At 41.6% G+C, this 26,088-nt stretch overlaps 6 protein-coding genes and 1 long non-coding RNA gene across 17 annotated transcripts in view; 3 read left to right on the forward strand and 4 right to left on the reverse strand.

Moving 5' to 3' along the window:
• Positions 1–2,264, reverse strand: part of LOC6608440 (cAMP-dependent protein kinase type II regulatory subunit) — a 31,660-nt gene extending 29,396 nt beyond the window's left edge. Inside the window, exons 1-2 of one of the 4 annotated variants that reach the window (XM_032716913.1) lie at positions 2,085–2,264; positions 290–439 (exon numbers count right to left, since the gene is read on the reverse strand). The gene's annotated coding sequence lies outside the window, so the exon portion shown is untranslated. Of the gene's footprint in view, positions 1–289; positions 693–2,084 lie in introns of those variants that run through there. The other 3 variants (XM_032716914.1, XM_032716912.1, XM_032716915.1) reach the window with 3 other exon arrangements.
• Positions 2,265–2,909: 645 nt separating this feature from the next.
• LOC6608442 (putative methyltransferase C9orf114) lies at positions 2,910–5,010 on the forward strand. Its single transcript, XM_002033140.2, has 3 exons — positions 2,910–2,991; positions 3,148–4,152; positions 4,217–5,010. The coding sequence occupies exons 1-3, from the start codon at positions 2,910–2,912 to the stop codon at positions 4,951–4,953; spliced, it is 1,824 nt and encodes a 607-aa protein (XP_002033176.2). The 3' UTR covers positions 4,954–5,010.
• On the reverse strand, positions 4,950–9,432 carry LOC6608444 (palmitoyltransferase ZDHHC15B). Of its 8 annotated transcripts, XM_032715049.1 has the most exons (8): positions 8,931–9,432; positions 8,752–8,873; positions 8,558–8,664; positions 8,078–8,324; positions 7,782–7,944; positions 7,583–7,712; positions 6,646–6,750; positions 4,950–5,562 (listed from the first exon to the last, which is right to left on the reverse strand). In XM_032715049.1, the coding sequence occupies exons 1-8, from the start codon at positions 9,064–9,066 to the stop codon at positions 5,424–5,426; spliced, it is 1,149 nt and encodes a 382-aa protein (XP_032570940.1). In that variant the 5' UTR covers positions 9,067–9,432; the 3' UTR covers positions 4,950–5,423. The 8 variants fall into 8 exon arrangements, with proteins under 8 accessions (XP_032570940.1, XP_032570941.1, XP_032570943.1 ...); XM_032715050.1 differs by lacking the exon at positions 6,646–6,750; XM_032715052.1 differs by lacking the exon at positions 6,646–6,750 and having other exon boundaries at positions 7,782–7,917; positions 8,087–8,324; positions 8,931–9,431.
• A 400-nt stretch (positions 9,433–9,832) lies between these two features.
• Positions 9,833–11,624, forward strand: LOC6608445 (activating signal cointegrator 1 complex subunit 1). Its single transcript, XM_002033143.2, has 4 exons — positions 9,833–10,076; positions 10,129–10,228; positions 10,282–10,546; positions 10,596–11,624. Exons 1-4 carry the CDS (start codon positions 9,926–9,928, stop codon positions 11,136–11,138), a joined length of 1,059 nt encoding a protein of 352 aa, XP_002033179.1. The 5' UTR covers positions 9,833–9,925; the 3' UTR covers positions 11,139–11,624.
• A 750-nt stretch (positions 11,625–12,374) lies between these two features.
• On the reverse strand, positions 12,375–25,023 carry LOC6608446 (lysophospholipid acyltransferase 1). The gene is made up of 7 exons (XM_032715832.1): positions 24,671–25,023; positions 16,190–16,413; positions 15,968–16,136; positions 15,741–15,911; positions 15,191–15,538; positions 14,792–15,124; positions 12,375–14,343 (listed from the first exon to the last, which is right to left on the reverse strand). Exons 1-7 carry the CDS (start codon positions 24,764–24,766, stop codon positions 13,519–13,521), a joined length of 2,166 nt encoding a protein of 721 aa, XP_032571723.1. The 5' UTR covers positions 24,767–25,023; the 3' UTR covers positions 12,375–13,518.
• LOC116800494 (mucin-2) lies at positions 17,348–20,297 on the reverse strand. Its single transcript, XM_032715831.1, has 2 exons — positions 20,055–20,297; positions 17,348–19,998 (listed from the first exon to the last, which is right to left on the reverse strand). Exons 1-2 carry the CDS (start codon positions 20,062–20,064, stop codon positions 17,840–17,842), a joined length of 2,169 nt encoding a protein of 722 aa, XP_032571722.1. The 5' UTR covers positions 20,065–20,297; the 3' UTR covers positions 17,348–17,839.
• On the forward strand, positions 24,050–24,685 carry LOC116800496. The gene is made up of 3 exons (XR_004361431.1): positions 24,050–24,265; positions 24,351–24,451; positions 24,518–24,685. It is a non-coding gene; the product is annotated as an uncharacterized LOC116800496 (long non-coding RNA).
• Positions 25,024–26,088: the final 1,065 nt, after the last annotated feature.

The following is a 26,088-nucleotide window of genomic DNA, read 5'->3' on the forward strand; positions in this document are numbered from 1 at the left end:
AATATCTCAGTGGCTTCTGAGCACTTCGATCCCCGCCACCCTAGCTGTAGTATAACCTCACCTGGCGGCCCACCTGCCCAAGTAGGCGACTTTTGCTGGCTTTTTAATTTCTGTTTGCTCCTTAGTTGTTTAGTTGTTTGTTTATCAAGCAATGCCAACCCTTGAGCAATTGATAAGCGCGTGAAATATTTAATCGCACGGGGAGCAAACACAAATGGCAGTGGAATGGAAAGGAATGGAATGGAATGGAATGGAATGGATTCCAACGCGAATGCGGCGCGATACTCACCTGACTTTCTGCTGGCTTTGCTGTCACCTGCTGATAGTTTCTTTCGGGTGGGTGGGTCTCCTGCGTCCACCTGTTTCACCTGCTCCTCCGGCTTTTTCTTTCTTCGCTGGCTTTTTTTCCTTGTTCCTTAGCTCGCTTTTGTTCTTTTGGCTAAAACCAAATTTAATTTGTTACTCTCGTGGACTTTCCTTATTTTTCTACATTTATTTTTGGATGGTTGATGTTGGTGTTTATTTGCGCTTTCGCTGTTGTTTGATGTTTTGAAAGTATTTCGGTTATTAGATTTTGATTGCTGGATTCGTATTTACTGAGATTTGAGCGATTTTTTAGTTTTCGTGCGGTACACTTTTGAAACGTCAATAAGACGAGCATCAGCCATTAAACTAATTTTCAATCTTTTTGCTCTTTTCAGACTGAATACGGTGAACTTTTGTACATGTATGTTATTAGTTTTGGTCCGGTTTCACTTTATTTGTTTTATGCTTAATAATTAATTCCCAAAAGTCATAAACTAATAACATGCCAAAAATCACGTAAACCAATTTAACCAGGTTTTCCTAAGATTTCGTTTAAGCTTTGAAGAAAAACATTTTTGTTGTTCGCCAATGTAACTGCTTTATTAATTGGGTGCCCGAAATTGTTTTTCGCTTGAACAAACACTTTTGTTTTCTTGTGTGCTTAACTGCAATTGTTGTTTATTTTTGAATTGCTAAAGCGAGCCAGCCCAATTCATTTGTTCGGTTATAAATAAAATATGGGTGAATTCTGGTTGCCACTTTGCAAAACCTAATGGGAAACACAAATTAGCGAAAAAATTGACGTTATTATTTTGCTTAATGCTTAAAATTGATCAAAACCTGCTAAAAGGTAGAGGAACTTTTGTTTTTTTTGCGAAATAATTTGTTCAAGTTGGCCTAAATAAATCTTTTGGTTTTTGTGTATAATTAGGCATATGTATTGTTGTTTATTCTCTCGTTTCTTGCAACTCCTACGTAAATTGACTTTATTTTGCTTCACTTTTTTGGGCTTGTAATAATGTAGGGGCAAATTCTGATTGGCATCTTGAAAAGCTGGCGCCCGTGACCCAATTTCCGAATATCGATAGGCGTCGATAACGCAGGTAGCAGTTGCACTTGCACATGCACTTTTTTCAACTATTCTTCAACTATTGTTAAACCCAAACGAGATATGATATCTGGCAAAAAACAACTGACTAGGGCAAGCAATTAGTTAATTGATCACTGCACTTGTTTAAGACTCGAAAAATAGAGCGCTCAAAACCGGCATTTGAATCATATGCGCAAGCCCCTCTCTCGCTTCCCACTCTCTCTCACTCTCTTCGCGCTCCCATTTGAGATCCCCTTTCTCCACCTGCACTCCGCACTCGCTGTCTCTTTTTTACACGCAGCTCTCGTGTTTATTGATTGTCCCCCACCGAAAAAACCTTCAAGTAACAACAACGCAACAACAAAAGCAGCGGATAGGTAGATTTCTGTATGTATGTATTTTGTATTTTCGGGGGAGGGATTGGGAGGCAGGCCACCTACACCGCCTCCCGCCTACAGCCCACTTCGTTTTTTATTACGCGCACGTAGTGTGGTTTTTTTTGTTGCTCTCTGCTCTCACATTTTTACATACACTTGCACAATTGAAGAGAGAGCGAGAGGTGATAAGTGCACAGGTGTAGGGGTGAGGGGCGGGGGCGGCGCGAAGCTGGAGTTAATTGGCGAGCACGCTTTTTGGTTTTTCGGGCTTTTCTCTTTGATGCAATTGCTTTTTCGACTTTTAAACGCACATTTTCCAGCGATCCACCAACGCACAACGGCACACGGTTCTATATCTTTGCCACCGGCGATTCAACCGCTGTTACTCGGTAGCTTTTTTGGAAAATTTTAATGGCAAACGTAAACAAGTGCGAACGGTGAAATATATCGCAAGCAGAAGCCTCTGTATTCCGATTCCGTGTCAGGCAAAAATTACAAAAAGTTTTGAATTGCGGGTTGCTTAAATAGACTTGGTGCTCCCGCAAAAGCTCGCTCTCAGCAAAAGCTCTCTCTCTCTCTCGCGGCCAGCTCTCTTGCGTGTGGGTGTAAAAATACTAAAGAACATACCAAAGCGGGGCAATTGTAACGTCAGTTTTGCAACGGTTGTCTCAGATATTTAGAAAATTTAATAAAAATATATGTAAGAAAAATTGATTACTCAAATGAAAGAAACCCCTAAAATGATAACACAAAACTTATTAAATGCAAGTCCATGTCTATTACACACAAGTTAATAAGATAAGTTAATTTAGTAAGTTAATAATAATAAGTTAATAATATTATATTTGTAACATAGATATCGTAGACAAAAAAAATCAACGGTCAATACAAACAGCATACACCATTTTGAGGGAGTAATAATATAAAAACCATTTTTTATTATTGTACTTCTTTCGGTCGTCATAATAAACTCAGCGTGACGTGAACTGAAGCAGAGGTCTATAAAAACGTTTAAGAGCAATCCCAGGATGCAATACTTTAAAAACCAGATGCAAGTCGATCCGAGTGTCCACTGATCATCCGTAAGGTGTAACGCTCTCATACTGATCGCATCATTGTGTCGTCTAACGGCGGACATGTCAAACTCGAAAATGGGTCCGATTGTTGCGAAGTGCATCGCCATAGCTCCCTCCATCACTGCGTATTCGACTTCGCACGGTACGCGCTGTCTCTTTCCAGGTACTCCCTGATTATGGCACCGCAGTATGCGTGATATGTTTCGTCTATTTTCCGCCCTATTGCTCGCATTTGTAGATAGGCCACAGCTTCATCAATGGTTGGGATCTCGGTTTTCCCGGATTTCCTTTTGAATAGCGTGTGGGTCCTGTGCGTCCTGTGCGTTTCTGGACTGGATTGATCCCTACCATTGTCCATGTTCATTGAATCAAGCGCTTCCAATAAATGTTTACAGTTCACTCCTTGAGAGAATTATATATGTTACCAGGTGGAATGAAAATTCTGTGCATTGTTATGAACCTGACCGATTAATACCATTAACCGATAGATACCAACTGTGGTATTATGCCCACATACTGTCCACCGAGGTTGCACGTGCGTGTTTTGTTTGCAACGATTTCAACCGAATAAAGGAATTGTTGATAAAAACGATGCTCGCCGCCCCCACAACCAGCAGCAATGGAAAGACCGCGGGGCCCCACAAGTCCTGGAAGAAAGTGAACGAGGAGCGGAAAGCGCTGAAGCGGCAGCGCAAGCAAGACAAGCTGCTCAAGGAGCTGCAGCAAGCCAAAGAGGCAGAATCACAGGCGGAAAAGGCAGCCAATGAGGTGCAGGCGAAGGATAAGCTTAATCCGTCCACGCTGAGCATAGCAGTGCCCGGTTCTATTCTCGAGAATGCCCAATCCAACGAGCTGCGGGCCTACGTGGCCGGTCAAATAGCCCGGGCCGCCTGCATCTTTCGGGTGAACGAGGTAATCGTCTTCGACGACGTAGGTATAGCCACCGCCCGGGAAACAAAGCGCAGTTACGAGGCAGATGCGGAAGGCAGCAGCACTGGCACAGTGCGCAGCAGCTCCTTGCAACTGGCTCGCATATTGCAGTATCTGGAATGCCCCCAGTATCTCCGAAAATACTTCTTCCCGCTGCACAAAGACCTTAAGTACTCTGGCCTGCTGAATCCATTGGACACACCGCACCATCTCCGGCAGCAGAGCAAATTCAGGTATCGTGAGGGAGTCATCTGTGACAAGAAGGCCAAGGAGGGACACAGCTACGCCAACGTTGGGCTGCTTAACGACGTTTTGGTTGACAAGGCTATAGAACCAGGCGTCAGGGTAACTGTGAAAATGGAACCTCAAAGTGGTAGGCATTTAAATCGCACATTTGCGCTCCTAGTTCCGAACTAATGAACTGTTCTTCCTAACAGAGAGCTGTAGAAAGCAGCGGGGAACACTAGTTAGCCCGGATGAACCACGTCGGGAAACAGGTGTTTATTGGGGCTACCAGGTGCGCATCGCACACTCCATGTCTGAGATTTTTACCAAATCACCCTACGCAAACGGCTACGATGTTACGGTGGGTACCTCGGATCGCGGAACCAACGTACATGAGGTGCCCAACCGATCATATAGCTTTAAGCATATGCTCATTGTATTTGGCGGACTGCAAGGCTTGGAATCTGCCTTGGCCAACGACGAGAAACTGACCGTAGATGATCCTGAGCTGCTGTTCGACCACTATCTAAATGTTTTGCCACGCCAAGGATCTCGAACCATTCGCACCGAGGAAGCCCTGTTGATTGCTTTAGCGGCTCTCCAGGAGAAGCTTCAACCGCAAGTGGCTGATGTCGAGACTGATTTGAGTGATCTGATACCTAAAAGTGAGGATTCAGGCATTGCAGTGCGACGAGATGTTTTAGTTAGCAAAAAGCAGACGAAAAGAAAGCAAGTAGAGGACACTACTGATGAAACAGTCGTTGATGAACCTCCGTTTTCAAAACCATTGCCGAAAGTGGCTCGACTGACGGCCAATCCTTTTACCGATTCCTCCGAGGCATTAGCGAAAAACACCCCAGCAGAAGACGATTTTGAAGTGGTTTCCTCCACCACCGTTTCTGGAACAAGCCACTCGTGTGCAGATGACGACTTAAGTCGGTTCGATTAATTGGAATAGTTGGAATTTTATTTTTGTAAATATACATTTCCGAATGTGTTGCTTAAAGTTTCGTTTTTGATTTTTTTGTTATTCCACTAAGCGTGTAAACTATTTTGTTTTTTGTTGACGCGAGCTATAACGAGCTATATTTCTATATAGACATATACTTTTGTTCGAAATGTTCTAATAACTTTATCCTTACACACTAAATTAATACGATTTTAAACTCGAATGTCAAAGCAAGAATTAGGATTTCGATCTCCTAACATTTTCGCATTATCACTTACATACATACATATACATTACAATTGTCCATCGACTCATTGGTAACTTAAACATAATAACCTAGTTGTCCCTATAGGATGGACTGTCTGTACCTCTGTTATTTACACACTGAAAGTTTATGTATGTCGTAAAGAGGCTTCACAACTGAATCTCTAAATGTAATATGTGGCTACATTGTCGCTGGTCATGATTAGCTATGGAATCGAGTTTTGGAATCGCGGCTCTGGCAGATAGTCCTCCTCCAACTCGATGCGCGTATCGCTGTGATATCCTAGCAAAGATTCCGTGTCCTCTTCCATATGTCGAATCGGAAATGTTTTGCCATCGCCAAAGCTAAAGGATGTGTGGGGTGAATTATATGTTAGAGATCATCAGTGGGAAATTAATAAGTAATGAGTGCGTTATTGTGTATGTAATGGATTGATTGATGATTCGTTGCTGTGCAGCTGAAGCAAAGCTGTCATTTTTATTTATTTGGCAAACTAAAAACAAACCTTTATAAGCTTTAAATATTTAAAAATCCATTTAATTTCGTCACTTGCAGAAGTTCAATAATATATGTATTTGGGGCATAAAGGTGTACAAAGTAAGAAAAAGTATAGAAACTTGCAAACAGTTACTAACTACATAAATTAAAACCATATGGAAATTACTGAATTCCGTGCGTTAATAGTGTGTACTGAAATCTCATTGCTTATCATTAGGTTTAAGTCTTGAAGATCTTTTGATATCTACAAGGATAGTTGATTTCATGAATGCATTGGCAAGGTACAAATCTTCGGAGGATATCACCATCTCCACATTCGATTCTTCCAATTTCCATTAAAAAATTCGATAAATGCGTTTGTGAAACCAATGACATATTGCCTAATGTTAACTTAGTCGATTATAGCTACATACATATGTGGTCCCAGCCATTTAAACATTTAAATAGCCTACACTAAACAGCTGATGAATTGCATAGAGGTAACTTATTTGCTTACTAAAAACCGCAACGCTGACAAATCTGGCAGTTTACTTGGCTCTATGGTACAAACACATACACATAATACATTCTACGTTATTATTCAAACTGGCAGATCGCCATTCGGCGGCCGTGGGAAACCTTTGGCAGAATCAGCGCTTGTCAACGGATGATCTCCGATCATTTCGATGTATACGGCTGCCCCATTGACTCCACACTCGGCCGGGCTAGACATGGCTGTTGGCGTGCTGCAGTCTAATGATTGGCCGTTTGCCAGCTTCTGCTGCTGCTCGTTGAGCTCGTCCCGGTATGGAGATGGCGGCTGGATCTGCAACAGCTGGGTTGGCAGGACGCTGGTGCTTCTTACTTGATGAGGCGATTGGTTGTGATGATGGTTAGTGGTGTCGAGGGGACTAGCGCCAATCAACTTATCTGTTGGATTGCCATCTAACCTGCTGGTGGTCGTATCTCCCATGGCATCGTACCGCTGGGTGGGAGAGCTGGTGGACACTCGACTCTGGTCGCTGGAGGTCGGATAGCTGTAGCCATCACCGCGACTAGTTCCGTGATTATGAATAAGCAGAAGGTTGGGGTATTGCGTTAAACAGAGTTGTAAACAGAAATATTGTTTGTTTTGTTTGTTTTTTTTTTACAGTTTAGCTTATTGTAGTTGTAGCTGTTGTTGTTTTCATTTTTTATTTATTATATAATTTTGCACAGATGTGTGAAGACGAATATTAAAATTTAATCGACTTTTCGTGTGTGGCAAGTGTTATGGTTTTAAAGAAGCTTAATGAGCATTTAAAATTCCGAAAGTTCCGTAAGAATTTCAAACTTAGACACTTTAAGTTAGTCACTTTACGGGGCGGACAATTGGTTACTAAGCTTGTTTTGGTTAGATCTAAGTGTCTATTTGTAAAAATCGCTGGCAAGATTCGTCTCTTTTTATTTACACAAATAAACAACGAACGAAATTGAAATAAAGTGATAATTTGAATTTGGCTTAAAACTAAATTACACAAGGAGATCGACAACATTGATTCATTGCTTTCCGCTCTCATTTTTAGCCATACACACTTATTATTGGCTTACATAAATTATACGTGTTAGAAATAGCTTTAAGTTGATCTAAAAACCGTGATTTTCAATAGTCATTTGTTTTTCTTAATAACTTAGCACACCAAACACACATTGAAGAATATTAAAGGTTTTAACTACAAAGCTTTAATTTTGGAACATGCTTTTAATTTGCCGAAATCAACATAAAAACCAAAATAGCCATCAAATCTTATTAAACAAAAGTGCGCAAAAACAACAACTAAAGGGTGAGAGAGCTTCTGGTGCAGCACAAATTAGTAGAAATGGTGTAGTAAATGAACCGCTAAATACCTGGAAAACACGGGCAGGAACCAGTATTGCCAGTCGTCGCCAAATACTTCGCAGAAATTGGCATAGCGGCCCAAGTTATAGCCATTCTTATCGGGGCCGCCAACGCGGAAGATGGGAGCCCTGAACGACTCTGAATGTAAGATAGATTAAAGATGCAATGGTATGCATGTGGTTTATAAGTCAGGCTTTAGGTACTTACCCAATGTCGTGCGATTCACCAGCACAAGGTAGATGTGGTAGCCAAATAAACTCACCAAACTAATGGCAAACATAATGGCAATGAAGAACAGGAACAAGATGTGAAAACGCCCCATTCCACTGGCATTTAGCTGTCCCTGTGCCGAGTAACCATTATTATCGTACTTGGATCAGTAAGTACAAGCAGTTTAGATAACATTACAGCAAAACGAGAGAATACATTCATTAACTAACAGGTCTTCGCATGCAGCGGGCATTTAGGATGGTAGTAAAAGTAGAAACGAATCGGAAACTTACTGCACCTACCTTCCAGAACTCGACAAAATCATGTAGCGAGGTAAAAGCCACATACAGGCAGTAGACAAGAGCATAGCCCAGGAACAACACGAAGTACTTGTAGTTGTAAAAGTTAACGCAGTTGTTTACCCAGGGGCAGTGGTGATCCATCTTCAGTACGCAGCAACTGCACACACTACAGTGGTGAGCTCGGTCTGGCTTGATGATTTTGCACTTTTCGCAGAACCGTACCGAACCATTCATTGTGCTGCAAGGCAAATGTTTAAATATTATAAAAAATGTTTTGGAATACGCCATCTTATTTGTTCTGCGGCTGAGAAATGCAATTTTTGATTTCCTATATAAAGTGGTTTTGTTTGATAAAGTTATAGGAATCAAAGACGATTAAGTACTATAAAGTCCGACGCTTCCGTTTTGTTAGCAATTACAAATACAAATCAACTGACAAGAATTTAACGATATAACATGGTCAATGCTTACCGATTCGTTACTGGTAAATCGCGCGCAAAGTTGTTAAGAATGCGTTTCTGGGTGTCCGGGCTGTCGGCTCGGAAAAGTCGCGACACTTCCTCATCCGGTATCCTCCACTAAGAACGGGAAAAAAGCAATATAATATTGTAGGCTTTTCCGTTTTGTTTTAATAACACGAGCTGATAGCCCTATGATTCACCCACTTGATCCGGTATTCGGCCTACGGAGGTCATTATGGTGCGCCAGTACGACCACATGAACAGGGTGAGGAAGAGGTGGTAGAACAGAAGCATGAAGATCATACCAATGCGGTTCTGGGAGTTGCCTGAAAAAGGAAACATCTGGTTATATCCCCTCCTACAAGACTGTAAATACAACTTACGGATGCACAGCTCCACCACATAAGCGTAATAGGACCAAGCTATTACCGCGGTGATAAATAGCACTGGTATCCATTTGAAGACTGCCATGCAAAATCCGCAAGGTGTCTTCCGCCGTCTATGATCGTCGTTACCCATTCTATTTATGTGGGCCACCACTTCGGCAAGGGCGCGTGTGTCTCGGGGCGTTGGTGTCACCTCCACCTGGAGCTGGAGCGGATTGGGGGTGATCGATGGGTCTGCAATTGTGGGTGCTCCTACAGCGGTCGCTCCACTGGCGAATTCAAAGTCTTTATCTTTTAGTGATTCACTGGCTTCGCAAGCTGTTGATAAACGCTTTTTAACGCTATCCGCTGCTTGCTTCCCCTTTTGGGCGGACAGGTGCGTGTTTTCACCTTACCGCTGCGACATTTTCGGTAGTATTTCTCAGTTAATCTGCTTTTTCAGATGAAACCAACTTAATTTTGGCTGTCAAATTGGGGAAACTCAAATTGGTTTAGGGATGGGCGCTTTGTGTGTTGTGGGTGACACGATACTATCGATTATACGAATTTCAATTGGTAACACATTTTGGGCCATCGTATTCTGCGTAGTTTTCAATATATAACTGCTTGCCTTTGGATATGTTTCCGATATAAATATAATAATTGTTCAAAATGATTCAGTCTCAGATTTTTATTACGGTACGATTAATTTATTTACAAATCTAACATGATCTAAGATAGATTTCATCGTACCCCAGCTCTATATAATGATTGGTATAAAATAATGTGTATATTTTGTTATAATTTGAAGAACAATTATTTTAAACAAATAAACGTTTTTAATACTTAAATAAGTAGCTGTCATCACTATTATTTATTCGTATCTAGTATTTTTTAAAGTGTTTTCTAATATACCAAAGTGCATAGTAGTCATTCCCGGCTTGTCGTTCTTTCATTGAAGTACATTTGATTTCGCCGTAATTATAAAAGCGTCCTAAATATTTTTGATCACCATGAGTCGCGAAGTGTTAACGCCTCCTGTCCAAAAGATGAGCCAGATGCGGCGCTATAGAGTCAACGTTGTTCACGACGACTTCGGTGGCGACAAGTGGAATGGACAAAACAAACAAGCTAAACTAGAATACAAAACCTACGAAGAGCAGGGTAAGTGGATATTGTAGATTTTTAATTATACACATTGACCACTTCTTTCCAGATCTTTATGGTGATGATGATGATTACGAGGACGATGCGGCTTTGAAATGTATTACGGAGTCAGCAAATGGCGATTTTAGTCTTTCCATTCATGTGTCCAAGTGGGTTGAATACAAGGTACTGCTGACGATATCTTTGACACATATCCTTGCAGATCATTTTACGGTGGACTAATTGGCATGAAAGGATCTACGAAGCGCCGCATAGAGGAAGAGACCCGTACAGAGATCTTTGTTCCGCGTCCGAACGATAGGTCAAACGAAGTGACTATCAAGGCCAAGCAACGCAGTCAAATATGCGCTGCACTGCGACAAATCCAGCATCTTGTAACCTCTTTACGAAAAAAAATGAAACCGACACACTTTTTGGCCGTGGCTTTGAACTCTGGAGAAGTCAAGGAGCGTTTTACGGAACTAAAGGTATGAGCTAAAATCTAGTTGTGTAAAAACTTATTTCCAATTTTCCTAGAAATGCATTTTGGAGGCCGAGTTGCCAGGCATCGATGCGGAGCTTTTCATTCCAGAGTGCTGCATCCATCTTACCGTAGGCGTCTATGTGCTGCTAGATGACAATGAACGCCAAGAAGCCCTCAAGAATTTGGAATCATGTCGTCGTTTACTGGATGGCCTAAAAACACCTTTCGAAATTAAAGTTAAGGGCCTGGAGATAATGAACGACGATCCAAGCTCCACTCGCATTCTGTATGCCCGCATTGAGTCTCCGGATCTGCAAAAGTTTGCGGATCAGTGTCTGGCCCACTTTCAGACTACAGGACTGTGTGCTGCAGATAATATTGAACGTGAATCCGTTAAACTGCACATGACCGTGATGAACAACCGCTACCGCAATGAGGCAAATAAGTCTGGCAACAGCTTTGACGCCCGCGAGATCCTCAAGCGCTTTGGAGACTTCGATTTTGGAGTAGCCCAGTCCCAGGCTGTGCATCTGTGCGTATTAAAATCGCGCGCCGAGGATGACTTCTATAAGATAAGCGGTAGTCTCGAATTTTGAGAATAATTAAAACAGAGATTTTTTTAAGTTTTTAATAGGAACATTTTAAAAATGTTCATAAAATGTTAATACACAAGAGCCCAGCTAACTGGATCTTTCATGTGTAAGGGGTTTCGTGGTGATCGCTTTTTAGCTTTAAGCCTATCAATGACCATTAAATGGCCATATTAATAAAAAGATGTATGTAAATATTTGAAAGAGCGTCCATAACCTTACGCAAATATAAAAATATATACGGATTTCCGTCATAAAACGTTTTAAAGCTCCAGTTTATTAACCATATAAAGTTGGGGTTTTTCATTCATTAAATTCATTCATTGTTTGTGAACATACATTATTTCCTATTTGGTATAAATTTTTTTTTTTTAACTTTTATTAAGTTAAATTACTGCAAGGGTATATAAGCTCCCTCATAAATGCACCATAAAAGACCAGTTGAAATCTAATGAGATAGTTTTATAAACAAAATATAAGGTCTAAAATAGTTGGCATTCAATTTGGCCTTAATTTAACCACCTCGACATCACAAACGTACAAACCTAAATTAATTCGTAAATAATTCTTCTAGGGATTCCATATTGAAAGGTCAAATGGTGCACTGTTGATCATTGCCAAAGACATGCTTTGTCGGAGTTGAATTATATGTTGAATAATTGAATAAAGATTGCCGTTTCGAATGCTTCCAATTGCAGTGGTTATTGATTTAAAAATAGCTAAGCTGTATGATTGAAAACCACCTTTCGAAATTGAAGTTAAATGTGTGAATATAATGAACGGATACCGCTGCTACACTCGCATCCTATCTGCTTGCATCGAGTGCCCGGTTCTGCAAGCTATTGCTGACTTTTCCCGTCGCATTCCACCGATATACACATAAAGATTATGAACTTCCAATTTCGCATCATTGAGGCGATGGACGGAGGTGACAGCTTTGATCATATATGTATATATCCCCTAAAAGTCCATTACATAAATAATCCATTTTCGAAGGACACCAGTAAATTCAAAGTAAATTACACATATACGATTTATTTTTCGAATATCAATGATCAAATTGGTTTTGTATATCTTAGGCGACTGGACTGATTAACACCTTAGTGATTTGTGCCTGTCGAAATTTTCTCCGGCGCATTTCCAGGAGAAAACTACGACTTCAAAACGAATGTGCTCTGAGATTTCGGTCACGAGTGGTTTGGTTTCCGACTCGTTATTACAATAAATATAAAAATATATCGATTACGTGTAAGGATTTCTGGAAAAATCGTTTATTGGATTTAACAAATTAATAGGTAAAACAAAAAGGTTATATAAAGACCATGCTTAAGAGCTACGGAGTAGGAAGCCACAAGTGGAGGACACGAACATTTAAAAAAGAGCCAGCTAATAAGCCGGTTTGGAAACGATATATAAATGGGGAGCACGCCGGTACTCCCGTCCAGACACTCTTACGCACTTGTACAAAAATTGGTTTAAATTTAATATCAAAATCAACTCGACGGCTTACTAACTAACTTTTATCTTTTGCTTTTTGTTTGCTTAGTAAATGTCAATAGCTTCAGTCTAAAGTTAGGATTTGGTTGACTTTTGTTTTTAGATTGAAGGTGATATCATTGGTTCTACTTGTCACGTTGTTGTTCCTTCGGGCGGGATTTGAACTACAATAGTAATCATACTGGAAAATTGATTTAGTTGTTCGCACATAGACTATATGGTAAACATTTTAACATATGCAGGCTTACACACATATATATGGATTAGTTTTCGATAAAAGTCGTGACTCAAACAGTGCGTTTTTAGTTTTCTTGTTCGGGGGTTTTTTTTTAATAAACTCATGAAAAAGCCTTCCCTTGTCTGGTACTCGACATGCATACATATCTGTCGATTATCTCAACTTTTTCAGGGTTTTTATTAATCTAGCGGATATGTGTCGGGTTTGGTTTAAACGCACTGTTCGTATCAGGCCGTGGGATATTAACAAACAAACAACTACAAATGTATATAGACTTTCAACAACAATTAGAGACTTTGTGCACATTTAAACAAGGGTATTAGCTGCTGATGAACATATCGATTATGTTAGTGTATTTTAGTTTTTTCTTAAATAATCAGCCGTCCTAAACACTTGCATTAGGGTAAACAATTTCTTTACTTCAGGATTGTCAACGAAAACAATTTATTAAATAAGAAACCAAAAAGTTGTTGCAATTGTTTGTAGTGTGCGAATATCGTGTGCGCATTGGATAAATCTCGCAGTATATATATTAATCAATTAATCAGATATGGAGCACCCATTTTGGCCCCTGACTGCTTCCAATCCCTGCCGTTCCACCCTCGTCCTCGTTGTTTTGTTCGATCTCCTCACACTTGCTGGCCAATGCTACTATTTTGCATGACCGTTGCTAAGCACTGCCGGCACTGCTTGTTGCACCACCGCGTTGATTACCTCGATCTCCTTCTTTAGAAAGGCGGCGCCGTTCTCCTCGAGAGGAGGATGGAGGTCAGTGATAGCATGGCCAGGATCTGTGCCATTGTCATGGACAGAGGATATGTTGCGCTTTCGCAGCCCACCGCCATTTGAAGAGTCCAAAGAAATTGCGCCGTTGCTGCCGGGTAGCTTTAGCTTGGGGAACTCGATGTCCCGCATCAGGTCGTTCTTGAACTCTACAATGCCGCTCACGGTTTCGGTAACAGTCTTATCAATAAACTCCTCTATGTTTTTGGTCTCCGCCTCGATCTTTTCCTTAAGCTTGCTGGACAACTGATCCATCTCGCATTGGTCATGGGGAACACTAACGGCGTCCCGGGCGCATGTGGGCATTGCCTTCTTTTCGAGATGTGGCTGCTGCTGCTGTGGGCGTGATCGAAGATTTACATTGTTTGGTTGCTCGGTTGGTTGTTCTACGGTTGTTTTGTGTGGGCCAGCAGCTGGCTGCTGGTGTGTGGGCGTGTGGACTTTACATTGAGCGTGTTTATCCTCCTCTTTATCCTCGTTGAGATCATTGCCAGCGGTTAAGGCTGCTGTAGACTCCAAACTAGTGGTCACAGCATCCTTGGTATTGCCGCTGCCCGACAAGCGCACGTTTCCGTTGCCATTCGACGTCCGAAGCCGGCGTTCGCCGCGTATAAACTTGGGTAAAATAAATATGGTCACTAGTGAAATGATGTGAAGGCACAAATAAAATCTCAGGTACAATTTGATGCTGCCCTGTAAAGCGAAAACGTGAAGTCGGTTAATATGTGACCTTTAAATAAATATAATTTAATGTAGACTGAGTGGATTCATGTTTATGCTAAGAAATAGAAGAAATATCCTGCAAGTAATTAATGAAAAAATGTTTAGCCATTATTCCCTTAATATTAAACTTTTTTATTAGTGCCCTGAACTTATTAAAAAATTTTGAATTTATTTCAACCGTATACAATAAATCTAGTTTTAAATCTATGAATCTAGTTTTGCTTCAAGTCTGTGGTTACCCACATTGTTTTGCCGAATGTCAAATAAAAAAATTCTTAGATTCAATGAGTTAAATCCTAATGCATTCAATTGATATTCAAAATACAACACAATTAAGCGCATATCTCTCCTATGAAATATTTGCATGTTTCCTTTCTATTTCATCGACATCATATTCGAATTCCCAAATCAAACTTACCATAAATTCAAGCAGAACGAATGGGAATGTGGCGTAGCCCAGTACGATTCGTGTGATTAGGCAGGTGAGGATGTCGTAGAACATTCGCGTGACCTGCGTGCTCTGGAAGCGATGACGGAAGAGTCGCCGGCCGGTGCGCGCAGCCGTCACAACGACAGCGCCGGTGGCGAAGGTCAGGTAGTAGCCCGGATAGAAGCCGTGCCAGACGGCGCTGAGGGCGAAGGTAAGGAGCGTGCCGTACTGCTTGGGCACCCGTTCATAGACAAGCGTTCGCAGCCAGCGGTTGGTGCCGCAGTTCCAGTTGTTGATGGCATCGCGCATGTTCGTTGAAAACTAGGATCACAGCAAAGAATAGTTTTAATATAATTAAATAATGCTTCATTATGCTTCATTTCCCACCTCGAACGACAGCACATTGATGTTAGATATCAGGTCCCACTTGGAATTGCCATCCTTATCGTAGCCGGTGAAACCTAGACCTGAGTTGTTGCATATGGCATCCGCTAGGAGCCAGGCGTGATAATACTTAAAGCGTATGCAGGTGGTAGCCATCATGGCGTACCAGTACTTGTAGATCATGCTGGTATTGTTCATAAAGTCATCCTCCTTCATGTCTTTCACGGGATATATTTTCACAAACTTCATGAAGATGAAAGCGCACACAAGACTGCCAACTACTTTACGTATTACCGCCTTATTAGGCGAAGGTTCCAGCACTACTTCTCTCTTACTGTTGTCGAGATTTCCCTAAAAAAAAGATATGCTTTCATAAAAGGTGGATTCAGTGCAATATTTTTTCATTTCCTGAATTGAGAATAAAGAGCGTCAAGACTATACTCATATAAACAAGACGAGAAGTGAGGTCGAGTACTTAACTCACATACCTACACACAGCTAATTAAATTACTGCGGTGGTTATAAGAAAGTCAGGTGTCGCCATTAAACTTACATTGCCTGGTGGAGTGCTCAGCAAATTGTAGCCTTCAACGAATTCGATATAATCCTTGTAGAAAACGAGAGGACCGGCTAGGATGCTTTGAAAGTGCCACACGTAGGAGAAGTACTCCAAAGCGGAGGGCATTTTGCGGATGGCATGGTACTGCTGCGCCTTGGTGAGTTCCTGCCAGGAGGAGAAAATGAGTTAGGACTCATGATTGTCACCTTATGCACACTTACCTCATCGCCCCGCACAAAGCCATCGTGAATGCTGAACGCCAGGCTGGTTACCTTCTGAGTGATGATCATCAGGGGCCCGGTTATGTCCAGGGCATAGGATCCGTAGTCGTAAAGCTGGCGCATCAAGTGTACGCACAGCAGATAACACATGGCTACCAGCAGGACGGCTCTAAAATGTCAAATATTAAGTCACAGGCTACGACTTTCCAATTTTGTAATTACCTTTGGACAATGCGTGGATCTTGCGTGCGGATGACGATGTAACATATTGCCGGCAATCCGGCAATGTGGATTGCCTGCTGACCAAAGCAAAAGTAGCCGAAGGCCAGGCCAATCGATAGGGCGAATGTGTGGCGCAATTTGCTGGAAACCTTCGAAGGATGCAGCGTCGACCGGAATAGCGAGGCCAGGAAGAGAGCAGATATTTGGCAAATCAAAAAGTTTACCTGAAAATAGTTCGGAGCGGGATGAGACAATGTTTTTCCACCAAGCATCGTAAATATATCAAAACAGACAAGCTTGCAGAAACTAATTGAAAGAACCTGAATAGCATTAAATAATTTATATCTATAAATAAAATTTTTAAGGCAACACAAGATCTTTGGACCCATCCGCAAAAGCAGAGCACATGCAGCCGGCACGTGCCTGGCTAGATTTTCAATTGTAATGCGAGAATGGCATCCCCCACTCATTACCTCCCAGGCCAACCAACAGCCAGTCCGAGAGAATTGCGGCCACAAGTGCTTGTCAACCGTCGCACTTGATCATGGCGATTGCCGATCACGATCACGCGTTGTGATCAATGTTCGTTTTCCTCCACCCCAGCGGCCTTGGTTTCTTTTCCGATGCAAATTTACAGGAACCCCGAACGGATCTCTGCAAAACATGACCTTTGCCTGCTTTTGTCATTGAAGAGTTTTTTTGGTGTTTTGGTGGTGTTTTTCGCTAGTTTGCTTTTTTCGCACATGTCCCGAGTCCCGTGCCAATGAATATGCAATGAGCCCCCTGTGGGTGCAGTTTAATTGATATCAATTGCTCGACACTTTCAAATTGATTTCCATTCTGTGAAACGCATATTCAAGTGTCCTCGAAAAGGTGCGATAAGAAATAATGGTCTAGGGCGGGAGTTCAGACAACAGCCATTCGGGGGCTATTCGTGGACAACATAATCATCGAAAGCGGATGCGACAGCGAATCCAGATTCGTGTCATTCTTATCAATAACGAATTGTTTGCCGTACACACAACATTGTGCTATTATTTAAATACGAGTAGCCGTGTACACACATACCTTCTCCGCTCGGTGCTCACCAGTATGGTAGAGAACAAATCAAATAATAAGTAGGCTATACGTAATCACAATCATTAATGAACAATTTGATTGGCAGAAGTGAAAAGTCAATGACCTTTAATCAAGTCAAGCGTTAACAATGTTTCATGTGCCGATTAAACTACTTCAGTTAAACGACAACATTATTTAACCCGAACACTTTTTCTCAGGAATAGGACGGTTTCTTAACTATTTGTTACATGTTATCACAAAATCACCTTATAGAATGAAGTGTGATTTACATATAAGTTTTTGAAAAGCAATCCACATTTATGGAAGTTCTTAAAGAAATTCATCGATTTTGTTTGGAACTATTCAGTTTCAATAATTTCATTAGATGATTTGGAATAAGTGTAATTTTTACTGATTAGCTGAACTGAAAATATTTAAATTGGGGTTTTGAATGAAAATTTAAAGACGAAATATCATTTGCTGTGAAATTTATATGCTGTCTATTGAGTAGTAGGTTACTGTTGGCTACGGATAAAAGTTGCAATACAATCTCTGAAACCATTCCAGTTGCGTCGAGTCGGCTAAAAAATTTCAGTTACGTTGAGCCGGGCAGTTCAACACCTGGCTACGTGGAAGGCACTCTCCTGCCTCTGAATCGTACCACAGACCGGCGCGGCACTTGCGCAACAGCCGACGTCCAGCGCGGCATTCATAGTACCTCCTGCAATGATTCGGGTCCTGGACTATACTTCCGTCCGCGCGACCAGCGCACATGCCACTGGATCCGATCGGGATGGTCGCTTTGGTGCTGGTGCTCGAATCAGCAAAGAGATCCTTAATTGGCTTGGGAATCAATTGAGCTAGACCACTCTGATCACTCTTAGTGTCGCAGGCAGGTGTCGTTGTCTCTTCGCACGGAGGTGGGGTGGTGGTGGTCTTGCGAGCACAGGGAGGGGGTGTTGGTGTGGTTGTTGGTTCGCACGGTGGCTGTTGGGGAATAGTGGTTGTTGTTGGTGGTATACATGTTGTAGTTGTGGTGGTCGTGGTTGTTGTTGTGGTAGTCGTGGTTGTTGTTGTGGTAGTCGTGGTTGTTGTTGTGGTGGTCGTGGTTGTTGTTGTGGTAGTCGTGGTTGTTGTTGTGGTGGTCGTGGTTGTTGTCGTCTCACAAGGTGAAGGAGGCGGAGTTGTCGTCTCGTTGGGCTCACAGGGAGAAGGTGGAGATGGAGTGGGAGTTGACGGCTCGTTGGGCTCACAGGGGGGTTGTTCTGAAGCCTCAGTCGTTGTTGTTTCACAGGGTGTTGTTGTTGTGGTGGTTGTCGTCGTTGTTGTTTCACAGGGTGTTGTTGTTGTGGTGGTTGTCGTCGTTGTTGTAGTGGTGGTCGTCGTTGTTGTTGTGGTGGTCGTAGTTGTGATGGTCGTCGTTGTTGTGGTAGTCGTCGTTGTTGTTGTGGTGGTCGTAGTTGTGGTGGTCGTCGTTGTTGTTGTGGTGGTCGTCGTTGTTGTAGTGGTGGTTGTCTCACAAGGTGATGGTGGCGGAGTTGTCGTTTCATTAGGCTCACATGGTGAAGGTGGGGCTGGAGTAGGAGTTGATAGCTCGTTGGGCTCACAGGGAGAGGGTGGTGATGGAGTGGGCGTTGACGGCTCGTTGGGTTCACAGGGGGGTTGTTCTGGAGACTCAGTCGTTGTTGTTTCGCAGGATGTTGTTGTTGTGGTTGTTGTCGTCGTGGTTGTCGTAGTAGTAGTTGTTGTCGTCGTCGTCGTTGTTGTTGTGGTGGTTGTAGTCGTTGTTGTTGTCGTGGTGGTCGTAGTGGTTGTTGTCGTCGTTGGAGTACACGTTGTCGTTGTGGTGGTAGTCGTCGTAGTTGTTGTCGTGGTGGTCGTAGTGGTTGTAGTTGTTGTCGTGGTGGTCGTGGTTGTTGTGGTTGTTGTCGTAGTGGTGGTCGTCTCACAAGGTGAAGGTGGCGGAGTTGTCGTTTCATTAGGCTCACATGGTGAAGGTGGGGCTGGAGTGGGAGTTGACGGCTCGTTGGGCTCACAGGGAGAGGGTGGTGATGGAGTAGGAGTTGACGGCTCGTTGGGCTCACAGGGGGGTTGTTCTGGAGACTCAGTCGTTGTTGTTTCGCAGGATGTTGTTGTTGTGGTTGTTGTCGTCGTGGTTGTCGTAGTAGTAGTTGTTGTCGTCGTCGTTGTTGTTGTCGTGGTGGTCGTAGTGGTTGTTGTCGTCGTTGGAGTACACGTTGTCGTGGTGGTGGTTGTTGTTGTCGTCGTGGTGGTGGTTGTTGTTGTCGTCGTCGTGGTTGTTGTTGTCGTCGTGGTTGTCGTAGTGGTCGTCGTCGTTGTTGTTGTTGTTGTGGTACTTGTTGTTGTTGTTGGGGAACATGTCGTTGTCGTCGTCGTTGTTGTTGTTGTGGTGGTAGTTGTTGTTGTTGGGGAACATGTCGTTGTTGTCGTAGTTGTGGTGGTGGTTGTTGTTGTCGTAGTTGTGGTTGTTGTCGTAGTTGTGGTTGTTGTCGTAGTTGTTGTTGTAGTCGTGGTAGTTGGGGAACACGTTGTGGTTGTTGTGGTAGTAGGGGAACACGTTGTTGTCGTGGTTTCCCTAGCACATGGTGGAGTGGTCGTCTCACACGGCGGGCTTGTGGTGGTAACCTGGCACGACTCCTTTGGGGGCTCCTGTTCGGGCCTGTTTATTCTGTGGGCAGATCCAGCGCCAATAGCGACTGATGCCACGAGGGCCAAAAGAAAGAGGCTTGCTGCAAGGGAAAGCTTTAGCTACGGCTCCTTCAAGACAATTCACCGGGACACTTACACAGATTCATCGTATATTTCGGGAGGCGCAAAAGGATAACTAACTGCAGTTGGCTACTTTACCGCTTTCGCTTCGGTGCTCTGACAACTGACCCACCTGCAGCTTCTTTTTATAGGAGTACCCGACCCGTAAAGGGTGGAAATGTTCTTGGCTACCGAGTTACAAGTTACACATTTTCCAGATAACTTTTGACCAATTTGCAAAGTGCAGTCAGCAAAAGTAACAATGTAACCGTGGTTGAATAAACAATCATATTAAAAAATCATTTTATGGAAACCTGGAATTTTCTAAGCTGCTTTTTGTACGCGTTATCTTAATGTTTTTCATTTTTTATTTAAGACTAATGTAAAGCACACAAAGTGATCTTAATTCTCATTTCCGATACAATATTTCCACGTTTTGTAGAATATTAGGTGTTCCTCTGTCGAATTTCATAATGGACAGGCACACTTCAGTGTTTTACCGATAACACGTACTAGTCTAGATACACTCGTACATACTTTATCTGCCTTTCTTTGTCAATGGGGAAATAGCGCCCACAAAGGGGCCACGTCTCCCAAGCCACCATCATGCCACGGGTCAAAAACAAAGGAGACCCTGAAACGATTTTTGATATCGCTTGATAAGTCAAGCAGAACAATAAAGTGCGTCAATTTACACGGCTCGAATGACAATCAAAGTAAGACTTTGGATATCAAATCGATTCAAGGTTAATCACTTTGGTAGGAAGAATAGCCACCAAAAGAGCAGTTTTCCCACTCAGACGCATGTTGTAATCATCATTCGAATACCTCATGCGCAATAAGTGGCTTCGCATTGCTGCTGTCCAAAACCGGTTCTTTCTTACCTCAATCCAAGCTATATGGCTAAAACACAAGCGCACAATGGGGCAACCGAAAGGAAAATCTTGCTCAAGAATAATGGATCTAAGCCAAAAAAGGGAAACAAGTGGGTGAGCAACTTGTTGTTAAAGAATTTGTTTTATAATTAAGAATTGGCCAAAATGAAAATGTATGTTCTTGGTAAATATGCAATAATACTTGTCGTTTTATAAACTATTTTTACTTCAATGGAAGACGTTTGGGACAAGTACAGAAAAGAGGTTACGACGTCTTCCCAGCTTTGGTTTTGGTTTGTTAATGAAAAAACGGTTTCGGCACAGCCAGTTTTCATGGAATGCAATGGTCATGTCTCTGTGCACTGCGCTCAAGGTGAGGTTACAATGGGCATCCCAATTTGCCAAGTGCTTCTCCTTGCACATTACAGGACACTTCATACTTGCGACAAATGAACACGGCAAATATTGTCTGTTGGGAGGGCAAACAGTTTAAAATCAAATATGTGGACCCAGCCCTTCATCTTCCGTTCGGATGCATTATTTTCGCTACTATGAGGAGATAGTTGTCTGCTCGTCGAGATAAGACGGTGCCATAGTTCCGGCCGGTAACAATGCAATATGGTTCGCAGCGCCAGCAATTTGTGGGCAGGGTACTCGTCTGCCATTGTTCGCTGCGGTTCCTTGGCTACGAAGCTGCGCTTAAGTTTCTTGACTTTGCCCCCACTTTACCCAGAAGAGCGCCATTAAACTGTTTGATGTCACAGAAGGCGTTAGTTATAGCTGGGACGACTTTAATATGCAGTTTACCGCGTTTGAAATCAAATTATAATTTATATAATAGCAGTGCTACAGCTTGCCATAGTTTTAAAGTGTACTTTTTATGTTAAAAAAAATTGGTTATACATTATGAGTAAAGTACATATAAACGGGTGGTCTCATCAATCAATTGCGATGTGAGCTGGCTCCACCAGGAATGCCACCAAACATTTGAATAAACACACGTGCAGTGTGAGTGCAAACAAATCATAAATCATTTAATTAGCATGGTGTGTTTCCATTGCCAAATATTGTAAGTTGGATGGCGAAAATAGGCAAGGCAGGGGGCAATTGGGAAAAGAAGGGGGTGGCAATGCGCGAAACGAAAAAAGTGGCGTGATCGGTATAAATAAAACAATAAAAGAAACGCCAAGAGATATACCCAAGCGAACGCACGATAAAAGCAAAAGTCAAAACAAAGACGAATGGCGAAATGAGTCAAGAATGCCAAGATATGAAAATCGCCTGAGAAACAGCCAACCAAAACAAACGCACATAAATAAAACGATTACTTCATCGTAAAACATTTTAGACTTCTTTTTTTCTGCAGCCAATAGACCCGTCAGCATAAAAAGTGAAGGGTATGCCAACAACCGTTAGAGGCGCCAAACAGCTGTCAAAAGCAGAAAACATTGCGAAGAGCGCACAAAACAGACGACGAGCACAGAAGCAACGAGTTCAAACAATTGCGACACCCAAACTCAAGGTCGTAGATATAATAATAATAATAATATAATGCATATAACGCCTGTGGGGAGGGTGGCGGCCTAGTCTCTGCTCTCCCTTTATCATCATGTACATATGTACATATGTATTTGTTTATGTACATTTATACATATATAATACCTTTTTATTAGCTCATACAAAGTCTAATACACAACAGTTTCAATTGATATTTTCAAGCTATCGCGCGAACTGGTTAAAAACCTCCACGGCAACGCAAAAGTTGGGAAATAAGTATATACAATAAAAATTATATGTACATATCTATAAGCTAGTAAAACAAGCAAAATAGCAACGAGTTGTTTATTGATGTTTATTAATAAAAATATCGTACCACAAATGTACATATGTATTACAACAGCGGTGGGAATATTATTGATAAGAGCCTTCAAAATAAAATACCGAATCCTTATAAAGGGTTTTGAAAAATTGGGGATAAGAAAATTTTTTTTGCAAATAATAAATGAACAATGTTTTATACATTACATTAATTTAAAAAATGACTACTGTGAAAGGTGCTATCAACGCGACGCCAAGTGTACGAAGAAAGCGTGAGGCGTGGGAGGAAAACTCAAGATTGCGAGTGGAAGGCTGAGCAAACTGTTGAGAATAAACCGCAAGTGACCGGCCGGGAATGCATCTTTGGCCATTAAGGCCTCGTACGTTGCTATTGAGCACATCGTTGTACTATCCAAGTACTTTATGGATATGTAGGTGCCTTAAGCATGGGGCGATCCCACGGAACAATTGGCCAATTCACCGGCATTTGCGCAGTTGCGTGCTGCGGCCTTCGCTTCGAATTAGCGCAATAAAAAGCCACAAACAAATCCCACAGTGAACGTTTGTATTTAAATCTTCTTTCTTATTCACACCCTAAGAAAACTCATTTTGATAGCTGGATTGGTAAAATGTATTATAATAATGTAGTGATTTTGTTTTTGTTTTTATTGCTATACCCTCCTAAAGTACCTCTGTTTTGCTGCGTTTACTGTTTTTTGCTCGACAGACTGGCTGACTCATGCGGTCTACATCAGCTGAGTCGGAATAACAAGAAATCCGTTTACCAACACAAAGACAAGCTGTTGATATTTGTTTGCAAACAAAAGAAGCGCTAAAAATTCAATTATCTGGGATGGAGAGAGGTTTGTAGTTTGAGCCAAGTAAAATTGAATTTAGTGCGACTATTGATAGAGACAATGGCCCGATGGCGAAATCCCACTGATTTTCCGTTAGTTGTGCTTTCCTTGCATCGGAAGTTGGCATTAGGTCATCGGAATTGAAAAATGTGACGATTACGTACGTGTATGTCGCTTGATTTGGGCCAGAAAATGCCTTGCTATGAATAACATTTCTATATGCCAGCTGCAGTTATGCAAATTACATTGCGCCAAATGAATGGTGCACAAAAAGGGGGGTTACAGGAGAGAGGGGGCAGTAAGTGTGCCTGTGCGACACTCTCTGCGAAGAGATTAATCAGTGCCCCCCTCTAGTACCGCACTATTAAGTGATGCAAAGCATTTTAAATTTAGCGAAATCAACGGTGCGTCAGTCGCAACAATAGTAATTTCAAAATTTCACGCTAGACCGCTTGCGGGCTGGAAAATTCCACTGGTAGATAATTCTTGTCAGCTGATAAGGTCATCATATAATTCAAGATGTCTAAATTAAATTAGAAAAACTACAAAGTGGGTAAAATATAAAGCACTTGCCAGATGCGATTAGCTGCCAAGTATATCAATCGTTTGAATCGCCGAACTTCATTGCGCTATCATTAACGTAAACAATTAAAGCTAATTCATATTTACATGTGATTGTAAAAATATCACCGCTTAAAGTTTGTATTCTCATGATTTGCAAATAAACTCGTATTTCTCGTATTAAATGTTTGCATCTATATATTATAATAAATACATTTTCAGATAGTCTCTTATGTTAGAAGGTTCAACACATGGATCGTTCACTGTAAACTAAATCTTTGTTTGGGCAACCGGCATGGAATCTATTTACCTCCCGTTGCCAGGTAAGTTTTGCATATTTCCCGGAAGGAAATCCCAGCTCTGTCCTTCAAGAAGTGCATTGTTCTCAGGGAGAGAGAGATTTGCTCAGCGGCTTTTATCCCGTATGATTGGCACACAACACGCGTATACACACGCACACGTGCACACACCCGTTTCGAAAGATAACGGTAGGGGAGGAGGGGTCTTAAGAACCAGGGAGTCGAGGTTTTGTGTAAACTCACCAAGTCCACGGAGAGGCCCACCATATCCGCCAGCCAAGTGAAGGTCCGGCTGCCGTTATAGCAATCATTCTCGATGAATTTCGGCGGTTCTAGCATCTTGCTGTCTTTTTTCTTTATCCACTCTTTTCTGTTGCGTTGTTGTTGCTGTCGGTCGTTCTGATTCAGTGCTTCATTGGGAAAACTTCACGATTAACAGACACTTTTCCGGTATTTCAGGGAACCACCGAAACAACGAGGTACCCAATATGGGCGGTGGGATGCGCGCGGGGCGTTTACTTATAATTTTGTGCAATAATTTCGAACGTTTGCCTGTTCGGATCGAGTCTACCGTACCTGTGCGTATAAATGAAATATTCGAAACGCAATAGAGATGGACGCTCGGCGTGTTCGGTGGGGCCAGCGATGGCCCTATTAACCGATAGTTTTTGACAAGATACTCGGATAACAGAGCGCTTAGTGTCTGTTAAGCCCCTGAACAGATAGATCGAATACCCCTTATACCGTGTCAAACTCGGTCGTTATTATAAATTAACAATAATTCACGTAAGCGTAAGTTGCAAGCAAATAAACGGTAATATAAAAGATGTTTTTAGTTACTATATTTGAAAAAATACTCTTAATTAAAATGCCTTTTATAATTATTAATTTAAAATTATTTCAAATATATATATAAATAGTTTACGTTTAAATTTTATTTACTCAACGTCAAAATAAAAACACGACACTGTTATATATATTTATTTTATATAAAGCGAAAATATTTCTAAAATTGTTTTAGGGTCTCTACTTTAAGAGGAAACTTAAAAAAATTGTGTATATTTAAAATACTGTGTACGGGACATTAAGGACGGCAGTCATTTAGGAAATAAAAGAGTAAAATTTAATTGTTATTAGGACCAGTTAAGAATTTAAATTAGTTTGCTAGCATCCGGAACTTGTTTAAATTGTCATTTAAAAAACGGCTCAATTTTTTTTAAAGTTGAGTTTCTTTTTTCGGCTAAGGATTGTAACTGAATTGGGATTTGGTTTAAGGTCTGAAAATAGGTCTGTAGTACACCTGGGTACCCAAGTGGTGTTTTTGAAGTACCAATGTTGCTCGTAAGAGGTTCCCATAAGTACCTTTGAGGTGATATATGTATGTACATATAGGTATTTGATACCACTAAATGAACTAATAAGTACTGGCAATGAATGAATAATGAGAGTACTTGGGAGTATCCTGCCCACTAGTAACTATAAAAATATAAAATAAATAAAACAAAATACCTACGAAGTATTTAAGCCGTATAAATGTTACCCAAGCGATACTTAGGAAATTCTTATATTAAATTGTACAATTTTATTTTTGAAAATAAAATGTATTCTTTGTGAAGCCTGATAGGCAATGTTAACAGAAGCCGCATTAACTGTTAACGTAA

The sequence above is a fragment of the Drosophila sechellia genome, chromosome 2R (assembly GCF_004382195.2).
Source record: "Drosophila sechellia strain sech25 chromosome 2R, ASM438219v1, whole genome shotgun sequence".
NCBI classification, from domain to species: domain Eukaryota; kingdom Metazoa; phylum Arthropoda; class Insecta; order Diptera; family Drosophilidae; genus Drosophila; species Drosophila sechellia.